This window comes from Amblyomma mixtum, chromosome 1 (assembly GCF_055824585.1).
Source record: "Amblyomma mixtum isolate Tamu chromosome 1, ASM5582458v1, whole genome shotgun sequence".
Taxonomy (NCBI): domain Eukaryota; kingdom Metazoa; phylum Arthropoda; class Arachnida; order Ixodida; family Ixodidae; genus Amblyomma; species Amblyomma mixtum.
This window is the reverse complement of record NC_143012.1, coordinates 22,911,367-22,936,634: the sequence shown is the minus strand read 5'-3', so window position 1 is coordinate 22,936,634 and position 25,268 is coordinate 22,911,367. Positions and strand designations below refer to the sequence as shown.

General features: G+C 51.6%; 3 protein-coding genes across 6 annotated transcripts in view; 1 reads left to right on the top strand and 2 right to left on the bottom strand.

Annotated features, from left to right (window-relative positions):
• Nucleotides 1-1,864, bottom strand: part of LOC149365716 (receptor-type tyrosine-protein phosphatase kappa-like) — a 56,903-nt gene extending 55,039 nt beyond the window's left edge. Inside the window, exon 1 of the mRNA XM_089545369.1 lies at nt 1,602-1,864. Within this exon, the coding sequence (XP_089401495.1) occupies nt 1,602-1,680 (79 nt within the window). The 5' untranslated portion in view covers nt 1,681-1,864. The remainder of the gene's footprint in view (nt 1-1,601) is intronic.
• Nucleotides 1-25,268, top strand: part of LOC149365714 (putative RNA-binding protein 46) — a 378,374-nt gene that overhangs the window by 283,533 nt on the left and 69,573 nt on the right. The gene's annotated exons all lie outside the window — the stretch shown is intronic.
• The window catches only part of LOC149365715 (uncharacterized), a 41,130-nt gene continuing 28,742 nt past the window's right edge, over nt 12,881-25,268 (bottom strand). For both annotated transcript variants that reach the window (XM_089545449.1, XM_089545442.1), the window contains 2 exons: nt 16,322-16,609; nt 12,881-13,093 (listed from right to left, as the gene is read on the bottom strand). In XM_089545449.1, coding sequence (XP_089401575.1) covers nt 12,902-13,093; nt 16,322-16,600 — 471 coding nt within the window. In that variant the 5' untranslated portion in view covers nt 16,601-16,609 and the 3' untranslated portion in view covers nt 12,881-12,901. The remainder of the gene's footprint in view (nt 13,094-16,321; nt 16,610-25,268) is intronic.

Sequence of the window (25,268 nt, the reverse complement as noted above, 5' to 3'; positions counted from 1 at the left end):
CCCTACCATAAGCTTGCCGTCCCGGTTAGCTCAATTGGTAGAGCGACTGCTTCGGTGAAGCGGTGGTCCCGGGTTCGAGCCCCGGACCAGGACGAATTTTTCTTTAACTACGAAGTTTCTGAGAAAGCTGTATAGCTTTCCTTTGTAGCCGTGTGGCTGCGCTCGGGTGGATTCCAATGAGTAATTACTCCTTTATTACAAATCTACTCCACCTTGGGGGATTCCCCTAAACATTTGACCAAGTATGAAGCCTCTCCAGCGATCTTGATTGACCATCGTTTCTGCTCAAACAGAAGGCCACATGCAAAAGACCGAGTAGTCCGAAGTCTCTCTTGCATGCGGGAATAAAATAGTGTGTATTGTTTAGTAGGAGCCTGGACTCATAGTGCCTTGGGACCAGTGGTGAGATTTTGCTATTCTGTCTTAATTCGGACTGCATTGCGCTTGATCTGGAAATTCCTTGGCAGCCACGGTAGCCTTTAGGCGCGCCATGCAACTATCATCACTTCAAATCTATTTAACGTGCCTACTGATTAAGGAGCCGTTCAGAAAAAGCACCACTAAATAATTCTAGAGTAACCTAGCGGAAAGTTTATTAAGGCGAAAGCCTTTAATGGCGCATTCTCCCGTCCGTCCGGCGTTCCATCCAGCGCATGGGCTGACTCATCGACGAGTGCCGATGACGTCATCAAACGGATGACGGGTTTCCACAGAGATATGTGAGACAGTTACTGCGCAATTTCCTTTCCTCAACTACAATTTTCATTTTCTTCATTACGGCCCCTCTTTTCCTTTCTTCTTGCACTCCCATTTCTTCTCTTCCTTTACGGTGCGGTTCAGCTGTCCACCGAGATGAAAGAGAATTATTGCGTCATTTCCTTTCCTCAAAAAGCGTTGCGTTCAAAAGTGTGTCCAATTGGCAAGGCATCGCGCCGAACGGGTGGTGGCGTTTCGTGGACTCCCTGGCAGCGCTACAGCACGTTCTCGCGCCACTCCTAAAGGCGAAGCTTAAGCGTCATTAATTAGCAGTTAATTAGTATTTAGTCATCAATCAGTAATTAACCATTAGTTAGTAATTTGTCATTACTTAGTTATTAGTACTTAGTTATGTGTGACGTCATGCAGTGTTGACTTCACCAGTGCCACAGAGGCAGCCAAAGTGGTGCGGAAAACGCTTTCGCCTCTCGCCCTTAAGACAGACAAAGTGCCCCCTGATTTTTTTTTTCTCTTCTTGCATAAAGATTCAATTCTCAGAACAGTCATTGGCGAAGGTGCCAATGTCAAGTGTCAGACTGGTCTTAGAAGACCTCTGAAGCCGTGACCGAGATGCACACCTGTTTCAGGCGCTCTCACCATGTCCTCTTTCCATAGTAACCAACCTCCGTGGTAATCAGTAGCCTTCTCTCGTTGACAACTGCTCTGAACCGAGACGCTCAAACCAATGAACGGGTGCTTAACAGCTACGCTGCAAAATTTTTTTGGAGCTCACCTCCGTGTCGCTTTAACGTTGGTCCCAATGGGCCATCCAGCCTAAGCTGGGAATTGTGATGAGCCCTGCCTGCACATTGATACAGCGATCTAGCGCAAACCACGACACTTACCGGCAGTGGCGCCCATATCCAAGCACAACAAAGTGAGGCTGAGCACGTAAGCTGTGCGCAAAGCATGCTTCCGATGCATGGAACACAGGGGGCCTGGTGGAAGGTGGTGATGTTTTCTTTACGCACCCACAGAGCTGCTGAAGTCCAGGCCGTCCTATAAACGTGCAGACACGCACACACAGCTCACAGAGGCACAAGCGTTCGTACGACAACCCCTACTGAGCTCAACGATAGCGCAACCTCCAGCGATTAGAAGCGCGGCTCTCGGCCACTCCTTCCCACTTGACGAGCCGCCGCGAGCATCAGGTATCACGGCTGATAAGTAAGGCGGAACTGAGAGGCGGCCCGTGACGTCGCTCTTGAAACACGTCGGCAAGTTGTAGGGTCTGCTCACGGGCAAGTCAAATCCCGCGCCGCTCACCGCGGGTAGTCTGGAACCCTTCTTCCCGAGTGGTGGGGCGGGGGGAGAGAGGCGAGGAGAAAGCCTTTATAAGGCGAGACCGGAGAGGCTCGCGCTCTCTTGCTCTTGGACCAGCCCTGCCGAAAGGACCACCTGACCCAGCTGCCACGACGACGACCGGCCCCCCTGATGTGAGAATAAACCCTTTGTACAAAGTCCTGCCTCGAGTGACTGCCTGTGCGCCCCCGCGCAGAGGAATTGCCCACAAATAATGGCGCCCAGCGTGCGGCTTTAATTAACACCTTGTGGACGATTTCTCTGCCGATTTTGGGACGTGCAGCCAGACTCGTGGCAGGCCCTCTTTGTTCGGGGCCACGCCGGACCGATAGGGTTAAGGAGCGGGTCAGGCGGAATGTTCGCGGGGTAGCGACTTGTGTAGTGTTGTAAATTTGTTAGGGGTTTTGTGTTATTTATGTAGTTTTCGGGCGTTTTGTGTTGTGTATTTCCGCTTGTTTGTAGATAGATTGTTGTGTGTGTGAATGTTCTTGTTGCCATGAGCAGTTAGCCGGTGCGGCCGGACAGTTAGCGCGAACTATGCCTCCCAGAAAGGATGTTTCAGCCACGGCTTTGGATGGCGGGGCAGCCGGTAGTGAGACGGCCGACGCGGCGGCCGTAATGGGGCAGGTGACTGAGATGTTTGCCGCATTGGCCCGCCAGCTCGGTTCGGTGGCTGCCGCCAACCAGGCCGCAGCATCGGTAGCATCGGCGACAGCATCGCGCCCGCGGATAAATATGGAGGTCCCCTCCTTTTCCGGGTACACGGACGCGAAATCAGTCCACGAGTTTCTACAACAACTCGAGGACTACCAGACGGCTCTGGGCGCCCCAGATGACGTAATGCTAGGGCAGGTCCTGCCTGTAGCACTCGTCGAGAGCGCGGCGCGATGGAGGCGCTGCCAGCCGACTTTCCAGTCGATGGCGGACTTCAAAGACCGTTTCCGCGCCGAGTTCTTGCCGCCTGATTATGAGCGCCGGATGCTGGAGGAGCTCGCGTTGCGCACCCAACACCCAGAGGAAAGCCTCCTCGAGTACGTACGCGCAATGCAAGAGCTGTACAAGAGGGCAGACCCGACGGCAACCGACCGAGATCAGGTTGCGCGTGTGATCAGGCAGTGCCATCCACGCTTCAAGCCGTATCTGCGGGGCCGCAGTTTTACAAACCTCGAGGCCCTAGCGCAGGAGGCTAAGACCGTGCAGGCGGATTTACTCGCCGAACTGCGCTACCGGCCGCCCCCCAGGCCGGCCGAATCGCTAGAACCGGGATGCGCATGGGATGGAGGCCGAGAATGCGCGATGAGGGCTCGGCGCGCCGAGGTAATGGCCGTGGAAAATCAGGCGGAACCCCCTGTTGTCCCTCGCGCGCTTGACCCGTACGCATTCGAGCAGCGGCGTCGTGCCGGCCTCACAGGCCACGCGCCGAGCGAGCGTCAGGAATGCGCGGAGAAAGGGGAGAGCCGTCCCCAACCGCTTCGTGGAACGAGGGGTCCTCCGTCCACGCGGCGGGTGAATGACCGGCTTTGCTGGAATTGCAACCAGCCCGGCCACGTGGCACGCGAATGCCAAGCTAGGCGTATGCAGGGAAACGCCAGGCGCTGGCGGTGATGTCTGGTGGCACCGACCTTTCACCGTCAGCGGTAGAATTTCATGGTTGTCAAGGCGCTAGTCAGGAAAAGAACTCCCGCGCCGGCGACGGGGAGGCCTTTGTCCCGCTCGCTTGTAGAACTCAGGGAGTCGTTCCGCGCTCAAGCCCTTTTATGCTAGTGCAGTTAGCGGGTCGATGCTACTCTGCACTCGTAGACACGGGCTCAACGCTGTCACTGGTCGGTGACGAGGTGTACGAGGCCTGCCGGATAGGTAAAATCCGTGTCAGACCGGCCGAAACCCCGTTAAGCTTAGCAGCTGGGGCGGCAAAGGCAAAAGGAGCAGTGCGTCTTACGATGCGTTTTGACGGCAGAAAGCGGAGACATCGCTTCGTCTATCTGCCTGGCTTGTCAATACCAGTAATTCTGGGAAGGGATTTTCTCTCGAGCGAAGGCATTGTGCTCGACATGGGGGAGAATGGCTATCGTTACAGCCAGCTCGCCCCCCTCATTCCCTTCGAAAGCGCATCCTTGCCCGGCTGTCCGGCACAAAAGGTGGTTGTCCACACCTGTGCGACAGAAAGGCAGGTGAGCTCCCTCGAGACGCTGAGGGACGGTGGCCCGTTAGAAGCGATTATTGCGTCTTTCTCAGGACCCAGTAGTCAGCGCCGAAGGCTCGCGGAAACTTTACTCCCGTTTTCGGATTGCTTCACGGAGAAACCGGGCAGAACCGACCTGCTTCAGCACGAGATTCAGACGGGTGATACGCGCCCTTTCAGGTGTAACCCGAGGCCGTTAAGTGCGCATAAGAGGCAGCTTCTCGACTGTGCCCTTGACGAGATGATTGATACCGGTGCGGTGAGACCCTCACAAAGTCCCTGGGCGTCACCAGTGGTTCTAGCGCCGAAGAAAGATGGATCGGTCAGGCTGTGTGTTGATTATCGTAAGCTCAACTCACTGACGCCTACGGTTGCGTACCCTTTTCAGTCGATCGAGGCTGTGATGTACGCGTTAGGGAACGCGAGGTTCTTCACAGTCCTAGATGCAAGCAGAGGGTACCTGCAGATTGAGGTGGCCGAAGGTGACATTGAGAAAACCGCATTCACCTGCCACCGCGGGCTCTTCGAATTTACTCGACTCCCGTTTGGTTTGTCTAACGCCCCGAGCACGTTCATGCGACTGATGGACGTCGTGCTGGGCGATGCAAGGTTCAACTACGCCATGGCGTACCTCGACGACGTTGTGATATTCTCACAGTCGTTCGAGGAGCACCTCATTCACCTGAATTCCGTTCTCGATAGAATGAGACGTGCCGGTCTAACCATAAATCCAAAGAAAGTGCAGTTGGCATCGAAGAGAGTGAACCTCTTGGGCTTTGTCGTGGATGATGGCACACTGAGACCGAATGATGACAAACTGCAGGCAATTCTGAACTACCCCTGCCCCATGGATGTGAAAAGCTTGCAGAGGTTTTTGGGGATGGTTGCGTTCTACAGGCAATTCATCCCGCGCTGTTCGGAGCTTGCAAGGCCGCTGAACCTGCTGTTGCGTAAAGGCTCGAAGTGGGTCTGGGGCAAGGAACAGAGTGACGCATTTGTTGCCTTGGCTAGCGCGATAGCGAATACCGCTAGTCTGCGCCTCCCCGACCTGAACAAGCAGTTTGTCTTGCAGACAGACGCTAGTGACTACGGTGTTGGAGCTGTTTTGTTGCAGGAACACGAGGGCAAACTGCGCCCTGTCGCGTTCGCTAGTCGCACGCTCACATCGGCGGAGCGGAATTACTCCGTGACCGAAAAAGAATGCCTGGCGATCATGTTCGCATTGTCGAAGTTCGACATGTACCTAGACGGAGCGGTCTTCACCGTGCAGACAGATCATCAGGCATTGTCTTGGTTAAAGAGGCTAAAGAACCCCGCAGGCAGACTCGCGAGATGGGCGCTGACGTTGCAACGTTACGCGTACGCCATCGAGTACCGCCGGGGCAGCTTGAACAAGGTGGCCGATGCTTTATCGCGCGCACCATGGAATGCTGGCGGAAGCGCTTCAGAGGCGCAGCCCAGCTTTGTAAAAAGCGGCGTCACCGCTGTTGAAGAGGAGGAGAGGGCGGACGAGAGTGTCGCGCCCGGTTTGGAGAAGGAGGAGGCGGACAAAGGTCCCGCACTGTGCTGTGAGAGAAGGGAAACACAGCAGCTCGTGGCGGCGACCGCTCGCCTGCCTAGGAGCGAGGCAGAAAGAAATCTGTCTTGGGGAGTAGCGGTCAGTAGAGAAGAGCTGATCGAGGCCCAGAAAGCAGACGGTCTTTGCCAGCGGGTGCTGAAGGAGCTTGCGAGCAGCGCAGCTTGCACCGGGAACGCTGAGGGCAAGTACGACGCGTATCTGCTGGGCGATGATGGCTTGCTGCTCCGCTATATTCCCCAACTTGACGAGGAAGCGGCGATAGCATCCCCTTTCCGAGTCGTGGTCCCGAGAAGGTTGCGGAAACGGTTCCTGCAGTACTTCCATGACTCAGCGCTGGCAGGCCATGGCAGCGGCAGTAAGACTTACGACAAGTTATGCCGTGTCGCGACCTGGCCAGGCATGAGAAAGGATGTGCTGGGATACGCCCGTACCTGCCCGGTATGCCAGGTAGCCAAGCCTCGGGCGGGCAAGCCCGCGAAAACCTCGATGTGGCGCGCATGGAGCAGGCGGATCAGTACAACAAAGGTCGCCGTCACGTCGTTTTCAACACGGGCGACCTAGTACTCAAGAGAACGCACCCACTTAGTAACGCAGCGCGCGGTTTCGCCGCGTCGCTAGCGCACAAGTGGGCTGGGCCGTACGAAGTTACGGCACGGACTACGCCGCTCACCTACCAGTTGCGGTTGTTGACAAACGGCGAAACCGCCGGTCCGGTGCATGTCGCTGATTTGAAGGCTTTCCACCTTCGCAAGGACGATGACTGCGAAGCGGTGGAAAATCAGCGCGATGCGGCGATCTCACCCCCGGGAGGACGAGCAGGTAGCGGTGCGGTTCGCAACCGACGCTACAACCTGAGGACCAGGTAGCACCCGTGTCTCTCGATCAATTATCACTCGCAGTGCTCTCGCCCTCTCAGTATGTCTTCTAGGAAGCTCCAGCGGACCGACGCCCGTGGCTCGGACTCCAGAAGGCAAGGCAGACCACCGTCGAACGGTGGCCGCCATCAAGGCGCGCCACCCGGCTGGCGGCAGGAGCCGCGCGAGTGGCGCAGGTTCCACGGCCGCGGTGGCCCCCACCGCCCGTCAAACCACATGCCTAACCACTGGAGAGCACCTCCCAGTGGTGCAGGCCAACGCAAGAGGGCCAGTGACGACCAGGCGCAGGGCCCCCCTCAGCACCCAGCCGGCGCTTCGGCCGCCGAGCAGCCGCAACCCAAGCGGCCCAGGGTCCTGCGGCACGTGGCCACCTGGACCACGGTCGCCAACGGAGCGGCCATCTCTTACTGCGCGCGGTCCAGGTGGCGGGACCAGGCGCAGCCCCTTCGCGGCGGAAAAGCGCTTGGCGGCTGCAGCGCCTTCCCCCGCTGCGCCACTGCAGAGGGGCGCCCGGAGGAGGCGGCCCTCCGCATCCTCCAGTCCAGCCGCCCAGACCTGCTGTCCCCGGCGGCCGAGGAGCTTTGGAGGGCGCTGCCGGCAGGGCCCCCAGCGGAGCCAGGCGCCTCGCTCCCCCAGGCGGCTCGTGAGGAGCCCGTCCAGCCAGCGGTGAGCGGCCCCCCGGCGAGCACCCCTCCCCCCTGCGACGACTCTATGGACCCGGACCCGGAGGTCGTCGAACGCCTACTGGCGGACCCCGGGACGGACGTTTGAGGGGGGGGGGGGGGGGGGGGGAGATGTAGGGTCTGCTCGCGGGCAAGTCAAATCCCGCGCCGCTCACCGCGGGTAGTCTGGAACCCTTCTTCCCGAGTGGTGGGGCGGGGGGAGAGAGGCGAGGAGAAAGCCTTTATAAGGCGAGACCGGAGAGGCTCGCGCTCTCTTGCTCTTGGACCAGCCCTGCCGAAAGGACCACCTGACCCAGCTGCCACGACGACGACCGGCCCCCCTGATGTGAGAATAAACCCTTTGTACAAAGTCCTGCCTCGAGTGACTGCCTGTGCGCCCCCGCGCAGAGGAATTGCCCACAAAGTGTAAGAACCATACCCTTATTTTTACAGTCGCATGGACATAAAAGGAGAGGTTGGTACATTACGGAAGAGAAGCTGCTACTATTTGCACACGGCAATAAAGCGCAATGGCACGGCCGGCAAAATACGCAAGAAAACAAAGCTACAGCACAATGCAGAATCGAAAACCCACGCCGTGATATGTTTGCATTAAAGGTGCACTAAAGAGGAATCTGAACTCGTTTTTTTGCCCCGGGAACTCGATTTACACGTTCTGGGCAATCTTAGAAACTTCGATTTATTGCCCTGTGTGGCTGATTTTCCTAATTAAATCGAATTAACGACCGGCTCCCGCCTTTTTTTTAATTCTCCCTCGTACGGTGGGCGGAGTCGACCAACGCGTGGAGTGCCTTACAGCCAGCTCCGTGGAGGCGTTGCTTTCGCTTTATTTTGTTTTTTAGGTTTCCGTGAATACATAGTTTCATTCGCAGATAATATAGCCGCAAAATAAGCCCGCAGAAATAAAAATATGAGCGGACTATTTGCTTCTACGGACTACTACGTATTATTCTGCTGATGGCAGAGCGGCAAGCCTCCATGGAACTGGTTGAAAGGCACTCCACGCGTTGGTCGACTCCGCCCACCGTACGAGGGAGAATTCAAAAAAAAAAAGGCGGGAGCCGGTCGTTAATTCGATTTAGTCAGGAATATCAGCCACACAGGGCAATAAATCGAAGTTTCTAAGAATGGTCGGAATGTGCAGATCGAGTTCCCGCGGCAAAAAGACGAGTTCAGATTCCTCTTCAGTGCACCTTTAAGGGGAATATAAACTACATACCCTTCAGGCGCGGATGAGAAATGGTTCCTTAGTTGCCACAAGAGATTGCACTGAACATAACTGATTTTATTGCCGTTTGCAAAACATTACGTCACCTGAAAAACTGTGCACGTTTCGTCTGAATGACAAACTTTCATTTCTTACGATGTGTGAACCGTTCATTCGCTCGGGTAATTTATTTTGTATCACACATTTTGAAACTGTACTTCGCGCACCGCCCAGGATTTAACATTATACTACTAAATTATTTAAATCAGTCCTTGTAGGCCGACAGAGAAAGACCTCATTGTTCAGAGGGCAAATGGCTGACTTCAAAGGGCATCCGTTCGTCTTGTTTATGGAGTGGTTGGGCCTTTCATATCATATGGACTTTGTGGGCAGCGGTGTAGTCTCCTTAATGGCGTGCTGCTCGGCCGCCCCCTATGATGTTGTGGCTTTTTCTCTTGAACTCTAGGAACGTTGAAGGCCTATAACACACAAACCAGTTGCTTCAAATATCTACACTATGCTCAAAGGGCGGAAATAGTTGGCACAGGTTTACCGATATTGTGGGCGTTTAGGCGCGCTTAGCTGGTGTGTAAGCACGAATCCTTGTCGTCATTACGCCAGTTTTGTTCTACTGCCACCGGAATTAAATAATATCAGCGAAAACCTGGTATACATGCAATTAATAATGACAATTATGAAGTGGCAGTGCTCACGCTCCGACCAGCAGAACGCGGATGCATGCAGCATGAAAATGTAGTATATAGCTTTGTACGGCATAATTATAGGCCTACAAGAAAACGACCTTTTTCTTGCTGTATAGTTCTGGTTCCAGTTCTCCAGGCTAATTATTCTTTTACGCACTGTATTGTCAGTGCTCTTATCAACCGCTTCAGAAAAGAAAGTACAAATGAGTAACGAATGAAAATAAATTTAAATGAATTTAAAAAACTTTTCTCGTTCTTTGAACCTTTTTTATCTGTTTGTTTTATTTGCCCCAGGTGTCAGCGCGGCCGATGGAAACAGATGTGGACAAAACTTTCGAAAATGGTTTTCTCATTTTACAGCACACCTATTAAATGAGACCGTTCAGTAAGGATGGTCGAGTTCTCTTAAAAAGTGAATAAGAAGTAGGCAGCGGCATTTCGAAGAAAGAGACCTTTTTAAAACCTACCCAGAGAAGAGGATTCTGGTTTGGGCTATAGTTGGTTCGTACTTTCTGCGAAACAGATTAACACAGCGCAGCGGAACAAGGACAAGATGGAAGAAACACGAAACCCAGGACGGGCGCTGATAAGTGTGGTTTCATGCCGCGGACATACGCCGCCAACGTCTTGGCGCCTAATCAGCTGAGTGTTCCTCTTCGAATCGTTCAAGCTTCTTACGCTGTCCGATAAGCTGAAACGTGTGCTATATTTGCTCTCATATGCAGCCGTTCAAACTGGACAGCCTAGGCCACATTGGTGTTGTTTGTCAAACGGCATAGCTGTACCGCTTACGACAGCAGACGACGTGGAGAGTGCTATCCTGCCTGATAAATCAAAGTGGCCGTTTTGTGAATTTTGTATTGTACAGTCTTTGTCAAAAGTAACCAGGCTGCACGGTTTGCTTCTAGCTTCTGTAGTGGAGCCCTTGTGACTTTCCTAAAGGTCAAAAGTGGTTGGAAGGTAAGAAGACCCCCAGACCTTACCTTTAACGACCATTTCAGCTTCAGGGAAGCTGTAAGGGTTCCACTGTACGAGCCAGAAGCAAACCATGCAGCCTGGTTACTTTTGACAAAGACTGTACATATTTTAGTCGAGCCGTACATGCGATCAGGAGCGCTTATTTGCTCATCGCCACTTTGGCACATACGAAGAGAAGCAATGGCGCGGAAGGAGACCTTCCAGAGCCTTTTTGGTAGAACAAACATGCAGTTTGTATCTACAGCGCCTATATGATCAGTTGTCAGCTGGACATACTAGACACTTTTTTTTATGGTTCGGCTGTAGTTTTCGGGCGTATTTGTCCAAAACGACCGAGAAATATTCTTGTTTACAATTCAAGTCACTTTACTGGCGTTGGCGTAGTTTTGTGTCTTACCAACACACTACTGAAAGGCCTCTATTTTGCCATTCAAGCCAGTCTATTGGTGTTGGCTTACTGGCGTGTTGCATAATACATACACAAAAGGATTGTTGTTCGCCATTCAAGTATTCTTTATTGCCATGGCGTGTTGCCTAAATCATTAAACATAAGGATTCTTGTTTGCCACTCAAGTATTATTTATTGTCATGCAAGGACCAACAAGGGCATTCATTGCAATGTTTGATATTCAGCCTTTCCACTCTATCTAAATATGCAATTAACCAAGTCGCTGCACTCCTCGGCGACAAGCCTTTCCCAAATGGTGATTCCCGGCTACTAAACATTCTGGAGAACAATGTGGCCTAAACACAAAACGAATAAACACATTTCACATCAGGACCTGTGGACAGGCGGCAAGTGTGCAGGTCACCTCAATGTTCGGAGAATCTTTTAACATAGTTCAATACTGTGTGCTCTTCTTAGTGCCTTCAAATAAGCACACCACGGTAAAATACATGTGCAAGTCATTTCAGTACATTCCCATTTCTTTAGTTGTGGACATTTGGCATTAATGCAGCAAATTGTACTTGCAAATTCCAAGATGACATATGCGGTCTTATAATCACGTTTCTTCACAGTGTGTGTCAGGGAACAAACGTGGGTGTGATGGTGTGGATGGGCCCAGGACCATTGCATGCTATCAAGTGCGGCCTGGCAAGACTCGCGTGTAGTTGCGTGTCGCCGGAACCGACAGAGCTGTTCTGACGTTAGTTGCAGCGTCGCACTCTTAAAAGAAGGTCTGCTGTGGTGCGAGTCTTGGCAGCTGGTTTCCGGGCCTGACTGAACGTGGTTGAGCCCCGAGCAAGATACAAGCCCGGCACCATGGACGTGCTTCTATTACTTCAACCGCACTCCCACTCCTGCTATCCGCCCGCACTAGTCTATCCGCATCATGACAGCGGGTTAATGACATCCTAGCCTAAATCCTAGAGATCGGAAGCGGACGGAGTGGGTGAGGAAACAAACGCGTGTTAATGACATCCTAGTCGAAATCAAGAGGAAGAAATCGGCTTGGGCAGAGTGTGTAGTGCGAACGCAAGATAACCGCTGGTCCTTAAGGGTAACGGAGTGGGCGAAGGCAAGCCTAGCAAGGAGCGGCAGAAAGTTAGGTGGGCGGATCACATTAAGAAGTTTGCGGGGATGCATGGCCGCAGCTGGCACAGGACAGGGTTAATTGGAGAAAACATGGGAGAGGTATTTGCCTCGCAGCGGGTGCAGTCACGCTGATGATGCTTATGGATATGCTACTTTCCTTCAGTACATTTTGGTGTCAACCGAAGCGCTTAATTGTCCTAAAATGGTGCAGGACACCGCCCAATTTTCGGTCGATTTTCACTCCCTGTGGCTTGCAAGACAGTAGTTGAATATTAAAAAGTTTTGACAAGCGCCCAACGTGCTTTGAGCGACTTGGTGTCAACAGAAGCGCTTAATTGTCCTAAAATGGTGCAGGTCACCGCCATATTTTCGGTCGATTTTCATTCCCTGTGGCTTGTAAGACAGTTGTTGAATATTAAACAGTTTTGACAAGCGCCTAACGTGCTTTGAGCGACAATTACGTCAGTACTTTCATTGAGAGAATGTGTGTCGTGTTATTAATGTAGAAAAATGTATTATTGGCCGTTTGAGGTCGTACTTACGGAGCTTGCGAAAAGCCGCCCTTTTTTTGTATCCTTAGTCGCAATCGGGCGGACACGCTAGGTTCACTGGGAAAAAAAACCTTCCAATGACTCTACGAAACGCGGTCGTAAAATGCGGCCAAACGCTACAGAAATCCTCTCGAAGGCTCCGTGCGAGACTCCGCAGGGATTAGTAGTTATTCGCAAAGGCGCGATAGCAGATACCTCTTCTATAGAGGGTAGTCACCTGTACCTTACGTGTGAAGAAAGCCATTAGAGAATAAATATTTGCAGGAGCAAAACACTTTTAGTGACAATCTTAATTTAGACGCCTCGTATATCGATGGAAAGCCGGACCAATGCTCGCTGTATGTAGGATGGTTCTGATATGGGGCAGAGGCGAGGGCGAAGGTGCATGATGAGAGACAGCGTTCCAGGTCCCTGTGGACCGGGCGCTGTGGACGAGAGACGAGAGTCGCGGACTCCGCCTCAAGAGGCGCGCGGAGGTCGACGCGGCGCCTTTAGTGGCGGCTGCAGAGACGCCACCGTACGTGTGGCGGCCAGTCGCGTCGCTGCGTCATGCACTGCCTCCGCCCTCGCTCGTCAGTTCGTCGGCGTTCGGTTTGTCCACAACGGTATCGACGTCTGTGTGGCCCTCTCCTCGCTCGCGCCGCAGAGCTGGTTCGGCCGCGGTCCGCTCCTTGTCCGCCAGGCCTTCGCACTCGAGCGTCAGGCGTACCATCAGCGCCTCCGGATCCAGGGACTTGCCCTGCGCGGCAAGAACCAACACTCACTTTCGCTCGCGGGGCAGCGGCAGTGGTGGACGCGCTCTGATGTATAATGGCGGCCATCACGGCGGATACCTATATAGGCCCTATTCACAGTCACATCCGGCGGGTGGCAGGAGGCTCAACGCGGCAACCGTATACTCCTCAGTCACAATACTGTAGCGAGATTATAAACTAAAAGTTCCAAATGAGGGGTGCCCGCTGGCCCAAAGACGCTGTACAACGGGAGGTGGGGTGGGGACAGCGCACCTCGCTTCTCTAATAGGTGTGTTGAAGGGCGGCGACAAAAGTCTGCTCCGGCCCGCTTTGGTGGTGGTGGTGAAAAACTTTAATACTCAAAGAGAGTTTGGGGGTTAGAAGACTCCGCTATATGGCCGGTATCCTTAGTCTGGGACACCGCACGACGAGGCCCCGTCTCGCGCCCGCTTTACTAGAGCCCTTTGAGACTCCAGTGTGGAGCAGTTGAGGAGGGCAGTCTCCCATGCCTCTCGGGTGGGGGTGAGAGAAGGAGGAAGGTGGGGATTCTGAGTACATGCCCACACCATGTGAAAGATATCGCAGATCTCTCCACAGTGCGGGCAGCGCCCATCTGTGTTCGGATCAAAGTGTTTTGCTATGGCAGGACAGAGGTGATTGCAGGCCCGCTTTGGTGTGGGTATTGTTGGATTTGCCGCACAGCATGGTCTCACTCGTGCGGCCACGACGCTATGCGACCCCAATCTTCTTTCGCGCCATGGTTGAATAGGCAGGCGCGCTGTCCAACTAACGTCACATGCAGAAGCTCTATACGCACTACCGGACGCCTCCTGCGCATGCGCAGTGGCAGTAGGTGGGACCATGTGGGGCCACTGCGTGTGAGCAGCCAGCTTCCGGCAATCTTAGGAGAGCAGAAAGCTGGACTAGTTGGTTGATATGCATACCGAAAAAATTGCGCAGAAGCACGAGGACTGAGCCGAGAAGCGCTCGTCCTCGTGTCTGTCGGCTTAGCCCTCGTGTCGACCGATTTTCATGACGCCGTGGTTAAACACGTTAAGCCATGGTTATTTCTCAATCATCTACCACTCCCTTCGCTTCACGGTAGCAGGTCCAAGGGGATCGATCAATTGGATAAGGGGGAACAGTCGGTCGACGCCATTGAATGGAAGGGCTTAAGAGGCATCTGCCACTTTTTTCTTGATTTGTGTCCGACTATAGCACGTCTCAGCTATGACAAATCTTTCCGTTGATGGACACGGCGCTCCGCTTATCTATCGTTAGTAGCCGGGTCTGCAACGGCCCTTCTAAAGTACTCTCTTCGTAGGAAACGGCGTCAATACCGTAGCATGTGGAAATCTAAAAATACCGCTTTCAACTGTCAGCCAATCAGGTAGCTATCCAGGCGGTCCGCAAACTGAACTCTGCCAAGAGTGCATGCTTGGATTGGAACAGCACTCGACTGGGGAAGGGTAAAGTCATGTCGTTGAAAATACGCACTTTAAATGTGGCCACGCATATCGTATACGCAGCACGATGCAATCAGGGATGGGTTTCAGGGAGATAGGGGAGGTGTCCCCCTCCTTCCCTGAGAAAAACATTTTCTATTGACAAACCGCATTCAACTAAAATTTTGTACGCATAAAAGTTCAATATATGCACTGTATAGATAGAACCACAAGCCCTCCCCCCTAGTGCTTCCTCCGAGAACGTCCCAGCGATGAAAAAAATGTATATATGGGTAGTTTACCTTGGAGTAAATCACGAACTATCATAGCACGCCTAGCCCATGTTTTGCAAGACTGATCTTGACTTTCGATGGTTTCGATGGTTTGCGGGGACACGGTGGGCACAGTTGGCGAAGGAAATGTTTAACTGGAGAGACATCTGAAATGCCTTTGCCCTGCAGTAGGCGTACTCAGGCTGATGATGATGATGGGAGTGGTGGTTTTTTTGTGATACAAGTTTGCATCATAATACATCACATTGTACTTGTACTGCAGTGGAATTGGTAATTCTCAACATTCGTTGATTGCTAGGAGCCCTTATACCACTCTTAGCGCAGTGGTGCAGCGGTTAAGCGACGCGCCACTGCCCTGCGATGGCAAATGTCGCCATCGCTGTGGCTTTTCACATCCAAGTAGTGATACCATCAAAAGGTCACGTGACATAGGTGACCCACATGCCTCGTATGGAGCTTCTCTTGGATTTCTCGTGAATTTTTCGCTCACAGTCAAAGATGGCGATGCCGTATTTTCTTCGACACGATTAGCGATATCGCGTTAAAACAATCACCATCATCCATCTGAAAGCAGCCATACGGCTATAAATGAAAGTCAATAGATTTTTTTTTACGTAGCCGAGGCGTAGTAGCGTAGACTCAAATAGGTTTAAAGGACGCCGGCATTAAGGCTGCCGCAGGCTGAGTGCATTTCGTCGCGTGGAGTCTCTGGTACCTTAGGCGGCGATCCCTTCGCCGGCGGCTTTTAAGGCGAAAGCCTTTAATGCCTCATACTGTCGTGACCAAGGAATGTAAGCAAGTGAGTCCGCGTTTCGGCGTCACTACTAAAAAAAAACTGTGTCGAGGCTGGGAATCGAACCAGGGCCTTTGACATTTCAAGTGGTGACGCTACCACTGCGCCACGAAGGCTTTTTTTTTTTCTTCAACATGGTATTTATTACAGTGATGTAATGTTCTATGTACATGAACTATATACAAGCCATTATGAAAACAGTGGTAAACAATACATATTGAAAAGACCATGCACTAGAAAAGGGGCAATGCAGAGCACATCACTAATAGTGAGTGCCACTCCGGTTCGTACTCAGTCTGGGCATACACGTCTCTTAGATGAACAACCATTCGACTGAAGTGATCCTTTGCAGACACAACAGGTTCACAGTGTCTGTCCATCATGCGGGTTTTCCAGAGGCTGTGCTCAGGGCTTGAGCGTGAATAAAGGCGCATCTAGTGAATGCATGGGTTTCATAAATAAAATAAAATAAATTAAAGAAAGAAAAATAGGAAAAGAAACAAACATGAAAATAAGAAAAGAAAAAAAGATTAAAAAAGAATTAAATATGAAAATAAAAATAGAAAAAAGCACCAATGCGCAAAGAAACCCCTTCGCCTTGCAGCACTTCAGAGAGCCGAAGTGCCCCCTGAATTTTTTTTCCCCCTTTTATTTCGAAGGCTTGCTTGCTGGCAAGAAGCATTTACAGATAGAGATACACACCGGCTTCTGGGCGGCGGCGGCGGCCGAGACGCCAGCCTCCGAGGCTGCACTCGGGGGCCGTGAGGAGCCCTCGCCCAGCTCGTCGTACTCGCCGACGGGCGACGGGGAAGTGGTGCAGTCGGTCCTCGACGGCCGGGGTGTCGGGGGCCGGCCTACGATGGGCTTAAGCTTGAGCGGGTCCACTTCGGGGTCCAGGTCAGTGGCGATGACACGCCGCTTGCCATCGTCGAACGATACGGACCGACACTGGCGGCCCGGGTGGAGCTGGTGCACGGCCATCGGCAACACCTGCACAGCCGAGCCGCCGCGGCGTGAGGTCTGAAGGCGCTTATTATGGTCACAGTGCGCTGCACTAGCTCACTGCACGCAGTCCAATGTAAGCGTTTCAGCTCTAATCAAAAAGAGGATTCGTGCCACCGTGTATGTACAGAGACAGCAGCTCAAAGGCCACATTCCTTCCATAGACCAAGGGCACGGTTTCCCACTGGCCACCGCATCACCAGCTAGTGCAGCAGGAACAAGCAACACCCCGAAGCTGCCAGATGTCTCAGACTCGGTAGTAAAACAGACACCATCAGCATGAGACAATTCCTCTGGCGGTGCTCGGCCACTGAAGACGCAAGACGCCGTTACATTCAAGATCACGCAATCAGAAACAGAATCACCATCTACCAAGAATGTTCCAACGTCAAGACCGACAGCAGAGCCTAAATGATGGTTCTGTTACACTGCGGCAATAAATCTGACGTCTCACAGCGCATCGATCATGCCTACAAAGTTCTATCTTCGCCCGGACTGAAAAGTAGAAGAATTCACCTTTAGCCTTATGAATAAAAGAATGGAATGAATTGCCCTCCAGGATTGCCATGATAACAGTCTTCGTCATTTCATTCAGTTTTACTAGCTTATCTAGAATCCTAGCCCTTCCAGCGACACAGTTACTTTGTTACAAGACGCATCCATAATCGCTGTTTTGTCTTTGTTTTTGTTTGTTTATTGTGTCTTTTAAAGAATATTTCTTTTTAAAGATGTCTTTTGCGTTGCACTTGAGTGGCGCGTTAACTACCTGCAGTGTTTTTTTTTTGTGTGCGTGTATTAAAGATTTGTGTTCCGCTTTATGTACCCCCCCCCCTCTCCTAATGCAATGTCCCCAGAGGGCCGTTAGGGTATTTGAATAAATAAAATACAGGAGATTCTCGTACATGCCTCCAATGCCATGAGCAGGCCCTTGGCCGTTATATTCAAATACAAAGCTTTCACTTACTGGTGTTGGCTTTCTTCCGTGCTCTTAATTCAGCTCCATTGAGAAAGGCGCACGGACGGCAGCCATATATCCGTTTAACGAGGCAACGCAGATGAGGCTGTTTGCGCCACAGAGTACACATACCCCTAACTGCCTTCATCTGATAACCCGATAGAATCTTCCAGGAATGTTGGGCCCTCCGCTATGAAGAGCCCCTACAGTCCGATGACGATCTTAGTACGCATCTAGAAATCCTAAATCATTGCAAATTAGACAGAGCGGTGCTTTCAAAAGCGTGTAAGCAGCTCACTAAAAGCGAAGAGGTTATGTGGCGTAAGCAGCAAACTGGAGAATTCCCAAACCGCCAGCTTTATAGCAAATGACACCCGGAGATTTTTAGCCCCAGGTGCAAACGTTCCGAGGGCATAGTGGACAGGATCCATACGGTATAGACGTGCCCTATCTTTGGAGAACCTGACAGAACAAATGAATCCGGGGAGGGGGGGGGGGGGGGGGGCGCTGCTACTCAGACAGGAAGGAAAGGAACAACGTGAAGTCATCCGTCTCGCCCTTGCGGCTGCTGAGATCCAGGAGATCCCGGTCGACGGCTGATGTGGAGGACATGGCTAGGACCGAGCTGAGTTTCGGATCCCCGTCAACCTTCTCACGGGTGATAATAAATGTTTTTTCTGTCTGTCTCTCTCCTCGGGTGTATCGCCCGCTTTTTGGCAGGAATTCACGATTTTTGCATTCGGAACACAGCCACTGGGTTTAGCGGATATCTTGCGACTCAGCTTGACTGCAATGAGCAACAACGGCGTGCAACAGTCGGAAAAGACGACGCGTGTCGTGCTTTATCAGCGAAGTCGTCCCTCGCGCTGCACAAGCTGGCCGCGAGAAACGTGAATCGGCTGCTTCCGGGTTGTTTACTGGATGTCGCACTGTGGACGTCCAGCGCAGTTCCCTACCAGGGATTGTAACGCGTCTTGCCTTCGTCGCCCAGCTACACAGTGCGACACGAATGCTGGGCCGCCTAGTGCAGCATCGCCACTCACGTCCTCCAGCTTTCTGTCGACCAGGTGGGCCTTGTGGACGGGTACCGGGTGTCTGCGTTTGGCCGTGGGATGCTCGGGGCTGCTGCCGGTGGCCATAGGCCTCCCCGTGCCCGGGCCACCGCAGCGGGGCGCGCTGGTGCCCGCTACGGCACACCACGAGCAGCCAGCCACAGCCAGGCTCGCGCCCGCTGTTATCATCATCATCATAAAATCTTTATTTTAAGGGGGGACCCTGGTCTTTGAAAAAAAATTTTTATTAATGAAGTCACAGTTATGAAATTTCCAGGCCACATGTAGTTTTGTGCGCTGATTCTGGATATGTCATTTAATTTCGTGTAAAACAATTCCTTGAGCACTTGTGCAATTTTTATGCAAGTATTTTGGGAAAAGTTTTGCAGAAGATTTGCTGCAGGAAACTCGCTGAAATGCATGCCATTGGGCTCTCTTGACACCAAGGAATGCAATAAGGGTAAAAGTATCATCCTGACTATCATAGAACTTGAGTTATAGAGTTTTGAAGTTGTTGCTTCAGAAATGAGAAGAAAAGTGTGTATTCCTGTTTGTGAAGTGGCAGCTTCAGTACCCTGTAACTCAAGTTCTATGATAGCCAGGATGATAATTTTACCCTTATTGCATTCCTTGGTGTCAAGAGAGCCCAATGGCATGCATTTCAGCAAGTTTCCTGCAGCAAATTTTCTTATATGCTCTCTCCAAAAGACTTGCATAAAAATTGCACAAGTGCTCAAGGAATTGTTTTACACAAAATTAAATGGCATATCTAAAATCAGCACACATAAATACATGTGGCCTGAAAATTTCATTACGATATCTAAATAATTAAAAAATTTTTTTAAGAGCAGGGTCCCCCCTTAAGCAGAGGAGTTTGGAGCCGCTGTTTATGTTCAACGGTGGAGCATGCCACCATGCCAGCCCGCTGTCTGCTATGATAGGCAGTTGACACTAATTCAGCCCCTTTCGGCCCTGGAGGCGTAAGTTGACAGCAGAGCACGAAGTTTCTGCACGCGCCTATGTAACGATAGAAAAAGCTATTTACCTTTATTGGGGATAATTCATTCCCGGTTCCTGTAGCTATCGGCATCACTGTTCTCACATTTCTACTCAGCTGTACGATCTAAAGAAGAAGAAAAGACAGCACTGAAGGCATGCGTTTGGTGCTAGCGCCTCGGGATTCTCGTTAAGCACTATTTGCGGCTACCTTCATGATTACATCATTGCAACTGGCCGCTTACCCTGTTAAATCCATATAAAATTCCACTGAATGTCCAGAAGCGTATTTTATTTTGTTTCCTGGTGTATCTAATTTGCTTATTATTAAAGATTTCTAACAATTCATACATATTTTCTGATTTCAAACATTCTACTATTTTACTTAGCTTTTTTTCCCGCACTTATACCTCCTTGGCATTCACCACCGTACCTTGGCCAATACCCCCGCGTGGGTATGTGCCATTATCATATGGTGAAGAAGAAGAAGAAGAAGGCATGCATGAGGAAATTGAGGTACTGCATACATTTTTATTTCTTTTTCCCTTGCCTTTTCTTCCTTTCTGCTGAAACTTTTAAATGTGGTATGTACGGCCTTCTAAGCTCACAACAACGCGACCACGAGAGTGAAATAATTTGGGGAGTAAGAATGGGCTGGACCGCATTTGGCAGGAACTCTCAAACTATGAATAGAAGTTTACCAATATTCCTGCACAGAAAAGTATATAGCAGCTGTGTCTCATCGGTACTCGGCTAGCCGAAATCAAGAGGAAGAAATGAGCTTGGGCAGAGCATGTAATGTGAAGGCAAGATAACCGATTCAAGCGTAATGGACGGGATGCCAAGAGAAGGCAAGCGCAGCAGAGGGCGGCAGAGAGATGTGCGGGGGAGGTTAAGATGTTTGTGGGGACACGGTGGCTGCGTCTGGCACAGGCCCAGGTTAATTGGAAAGACATGGAAGAGGCCTTCGCACTGCAGTGGGCGTAGTCAGGCTGCTGCTGATGATGATGATGAAGATGCTACTTTCCACAAATATATTTTGGTGTTGCTAATTCGAGTACTTTCCCGAGAATTGTTCAGGTCACCACCATTTTTTTGGTTGATTTTCGCTGCCTTTGGCTGGTAAGACAATTTTAACAATAAACCGCGTTCTGGCTAGTGCCCAACGTGCTTTGAGTGATTGAGTTACGTCAGTTTCTTCCTTCGGGTGAGGAGTGTTATATTATTAATGTTGAAATATGGATTATTGGCCTCCGCTTCGTTCCTTTTGGTCTTCCAAAAGCGCCTGGTTTTTGTGTCCCTCGTCACAATCATGCGGTACGCGCTTAGGTCACTGTAAAAAATCTTTTAGTGACTCGAAGACACGCGGTCGTAAGATTCGGCCAAACGCTGCAGAAAGCATCTTGAACGCTGCATGCGTGTCTGTGCAGTGATTATTTTGTTATTAGCTGCTTTATCGTTATCACACCAGATCACCCTGCGTCGGCTTCGTCGGCTCGGCACATGCGCATAACACCGCGTGCACCAATCCCCCCAGCTCTCCCTCTTTCTCTCTCTCTCTCCTTCGGCTACTGTTTAAAAGCGCCGGCCGGTTACCAATAAACGTCTTCCTATCCCAGCTGCCTCGGTGGACTGTCTCCGCGTGCTGCGCCTCGACTAAGCAGCACTAAGTGCATAGCGTCTCGGCCTAGCGTATCGCCGGTAGCATAGCGTCGCTGCGACTTATCATTAGCAAAGGCGCGATTGCAGATAACTTTTATAGATGGTAGTAACCTGTATTTTACCTGTAAATAAGCCCATTAGAGAATAAAAATTGGAAGGAGGAAAACATTCATTGACATGCAGTCTTGAGACTCCGCAGATATCGATCGAAAGCGAGACCACGGCTGAATGTTCTCATTGAGGGTTCACGAACCAGGTGACCCAGGTAGTGGGACGGGGGTCGGATATCGGGTGGAGGCGAGAGCAAAAGGGGCAAGAGAAGAAACAGTGTTCCAGGTCCTTGTGGGCCGGGTGACGTGGACAAGAAATGATACTCGTGGATTCCGCCTCAAGACACGGACGGAGGACGACACGGGGCCTTAAATGGCGGCCTGCAGTGACGCCGCATGAGGCGCTGCCTCCGCCCTCGCTCGTCAGTTCGTCGGCTGCTCGTTTGTCCACGTCTCTCTCGTCGTCCGTGCAGCGACGCTCGCGCTGTAGCGCCGGATCGGCCGCCGCCCGGTGCAGCAGCAGCCCGGTGCAGCAGCTCCGGGTCCAAGGACTTGTCCTGCGCGGCAAGAATCAGCTTCCAATTTCGCTCGCTGAGGAGCGGCCGCTGAGGACGCGCCGTGACTATGGATAATCGCGGCCTTCATAGCGGAGACATATAGGCCCTATTCACTGTCAAATTTGGCGGGCGGCAGCAAGCTCCTACGTAGCATCCCTGTACCACTCAACTAACATAGTGTTGCGAGGTTCGAAAGAAAGTTCCAACTGAGGCGTGCTCACAGGTCCAAGGCCCCATCTGCACATGGAGGTGAGGAGGGGACAGCGCACCCCGCTTCTCTAATAAGTGTGTCTAGGGGCGCTGACAAAGGTCTCCTCCGCCACGCTTTGGTGTGGGGGTGATTGGATTTGCCGGACAACAGGATTGTCTCGCTTGTGTGTCCACGACGCGATGTGACCATCTTGTTCCGCACCAGGTTTACTGCATAGGCGCACCGTGCAATTGATGTCGTATGAAACAACTTGATACCACTCTACAGGACGCCTCCCGTTCACGCACAGTAGCAGTGGGAGGGGGGGGGGGGGGGGGGGGGGGGGCACTGCGTGTGCTCAGCCAGCGTTCCGTAATCTGCTAAACGTATGCGCTAGCACGTCTCCATAGAGTCTCTATAACGCCTCGCCTCTGCTAAATCTCTCTGAATGACTCGCGGTGGTGTAGCAATAAGCGTGCTCCGGAATTGCCGAAAAGAAAGCCTGCCGCTGTTGGCTGCGCTCATTTTAAACCTGACAAGGAGCCTTCGAGGCAGGGACCCAAAAGCAAGTACAACAATCTGGGAAAACGTGGAAGCTGTTTAACGCGGTCGCGATCAATCGAGATAAGTCTCACGCACCGAGTGTGCTGTAAAAACACTGGCTGAATAAAGCCGTTCGTTCAGTGTTCCCTGGCTGCGTCCACGTTTCACTTCGGCCAGTCATAAAACGATACATGCTGTCAGAAGTGGGACGTTCCTCAAGCCTGCTGTTTGTGGATTCCACTCGTAGTGCTCACCCACCGACGGACGACCCGGAGCAGCTTTGCAGACATGGAAAGCATCAAGCCTCCAGAACCACTGGTCCTGTCCGGACACGCCGGAAGAAGCTGAAAGCTGTTCCACTGAAAGTTTGAACTCTTCTTAGAGGCAACGTCACCTGAAAAACCAAGGACTGAAGCGGCGAAAACAGCGCTCTTGCTCAGCGCAGCAGGCGAATATGCGATAGAGATTCACAATTTCTCGTCCTTGGAGACAGAAAGCACCGGGCTACAAGGTGGTTGTCGCCAAGTTCCAAGAATACTTCGTCGAGCAGGAAAACGAAGTACACGATAGGTATGTGTTTCGTACACGCGTGCAGCAACCGGCACAACCTTTCTAACAATTTATGCGAGAGCTGAAGAAACAGGCGAAGTTCTGCAATTTCGGGGTCCTAACTGACAACGGGGTTTTGGGACCCCGTTGTTTTCGGCACAAACTCGCCCAAACTACGGGAGAAAAAGCTTCGAGAAAAGAATTTATCGCTCGAAAGGGAAACCGCAGCTCGCCAAAATGAGATATGATCCAAGACAAAGGAAGAGACCGAAGTCGACGCAGTAACATCAAAAAAAAAAAGAGTATCAGCCAGCAACGTGCACCCGTTGCGGCCGGATACACCCGCCAAGGCGCTGCCCGGCATACGGAAAAATGTGTCGTTCGTGCAACAGGCCAAACCATTTTGTCTCGCGTTGCAGAGTGAGAACTAATATTGGTAAGGTACTGCAAGACGGTGACGACGACTTCGATGTTTTAGATGTGGCGGTCGATAGCATTCCGAGTGGCCGCGACTGGCTTGTGGAAGCCACTATAGGAGGAAAGAACGTCACATTCAAAGTTGACACCGGATCCCAAGCGAACCGCGTCCCATTATCAGTGTATCGAAAGTTAAATGTCACTGTGCTTCGGTCAAACGGAGCAGCCCTACGCTGGTATAACGGTGGCATTATCAAGCACTGCGGAACCTTTTCAACGCCCGTCGTCATTGGCATTCGAAAGGAAAGTGCTGAGTTCTTCGTGTTAAAAAAGAAATAAAAACACCGGGCTATTCTTGGATTGGAGGCCATGGCGAGTGTTTTGGTCGCGGGTTTTGGAGCGGAATATCGACGCTGTAGCCACAACCGCTTCTGAGGATGCTGCCCGGCAGTTCCCGCACTTGTTTCATGGAACTGGACGCCTCCGGCGGGAATACAAGATTTTGCTTCGCGAGGATGCTACGCCCATCGTCCAGCCGGCTCCAGTCGTCCAAGCAGCCACTGCGTGCCGAGGTGGACCGAATGGAACGAGAGGGCGTCGTACTCAAAATGAGCGACCCGACGGACTGGGTGAGTCCACTCGTCATTGTGCGTAACAAAAGACGGCAAGCTAAGAGTATGCCTTGACCCGAGAAGAATTAATGACAGTCTGAAACGGGAACACTACCAGATGCCAAGGCGAGAGGCTATTGAGGCAGAGCTCACAGGCACATAGTTTTTCTCGCGTTTGGACGCCAATGCCGGTTTTCATCAAGTTCCCCTGGATTAGACTTATCCAAAACAAGCACATTCTCAACACCCTTTGGGCGTTACTGTTTTTTGCGTCTCCCTTTCGGCATTGTCTCAGCCAGTGAAGTGTTTCAGAAAGCACTAAACGAGGTATTTGACGGTCTTCCTGGGATTCGCGTGTATGTTGACGATGTGTTTATTTGGGACGCAACCCGAGAAGAACATGGCAAGCACCTACGAAGTGCACTAAAAGCAGTTGAATCCGCAGGGCTTACCTTTAACGCTGCAAAGTGCAAGTTTGGTGAACAAAACATCGCACTCCTGGGTGACATAACTTCCAGCAAAGGCATCAAGCCGAATCCAGGATTAATTTCCAGCATTCACGAGATGCCAAGGCCAACAGACAATCAAGCAGTACAGAGACTGCTTGGTACAACTATTTTAGCAAATATGTGCCAAGCTTGACACAGCGCACTTCATTGATAAGGTCCCTTTTCAAGCAGGACGTGCGGTTCGAGTGAACCATGAAACAGAGTGGCGAGGAATTTGTGAGGCGCTGAGCGCAGCTCCGCTGTTAGCAATTTTCGACCCAAACCTGGACGTAAAAGTTGCATCAGAAGCCTCTCAATATGGCGCTGCGTCGGCTTTGCTGCAAAGGCATGATGATGAATGGAAGCCAGTAGCATGCGCATCAAAATCGTTAACTGAGACAGAGAGCGCTATTCTCAAATTGAAAAAGAAGCTCTGGCGCTTGTTTTTGGCTGTGAACGATTTCATCACTTCGTTTACGGACGCCGCGTGACTCTAGAGAGCAATCACCGGCCCCCTTATCGACATAGACATAGCAAAGAAGGCGATAGCTGATAAGCCATCACGAGTGCAGAGTTT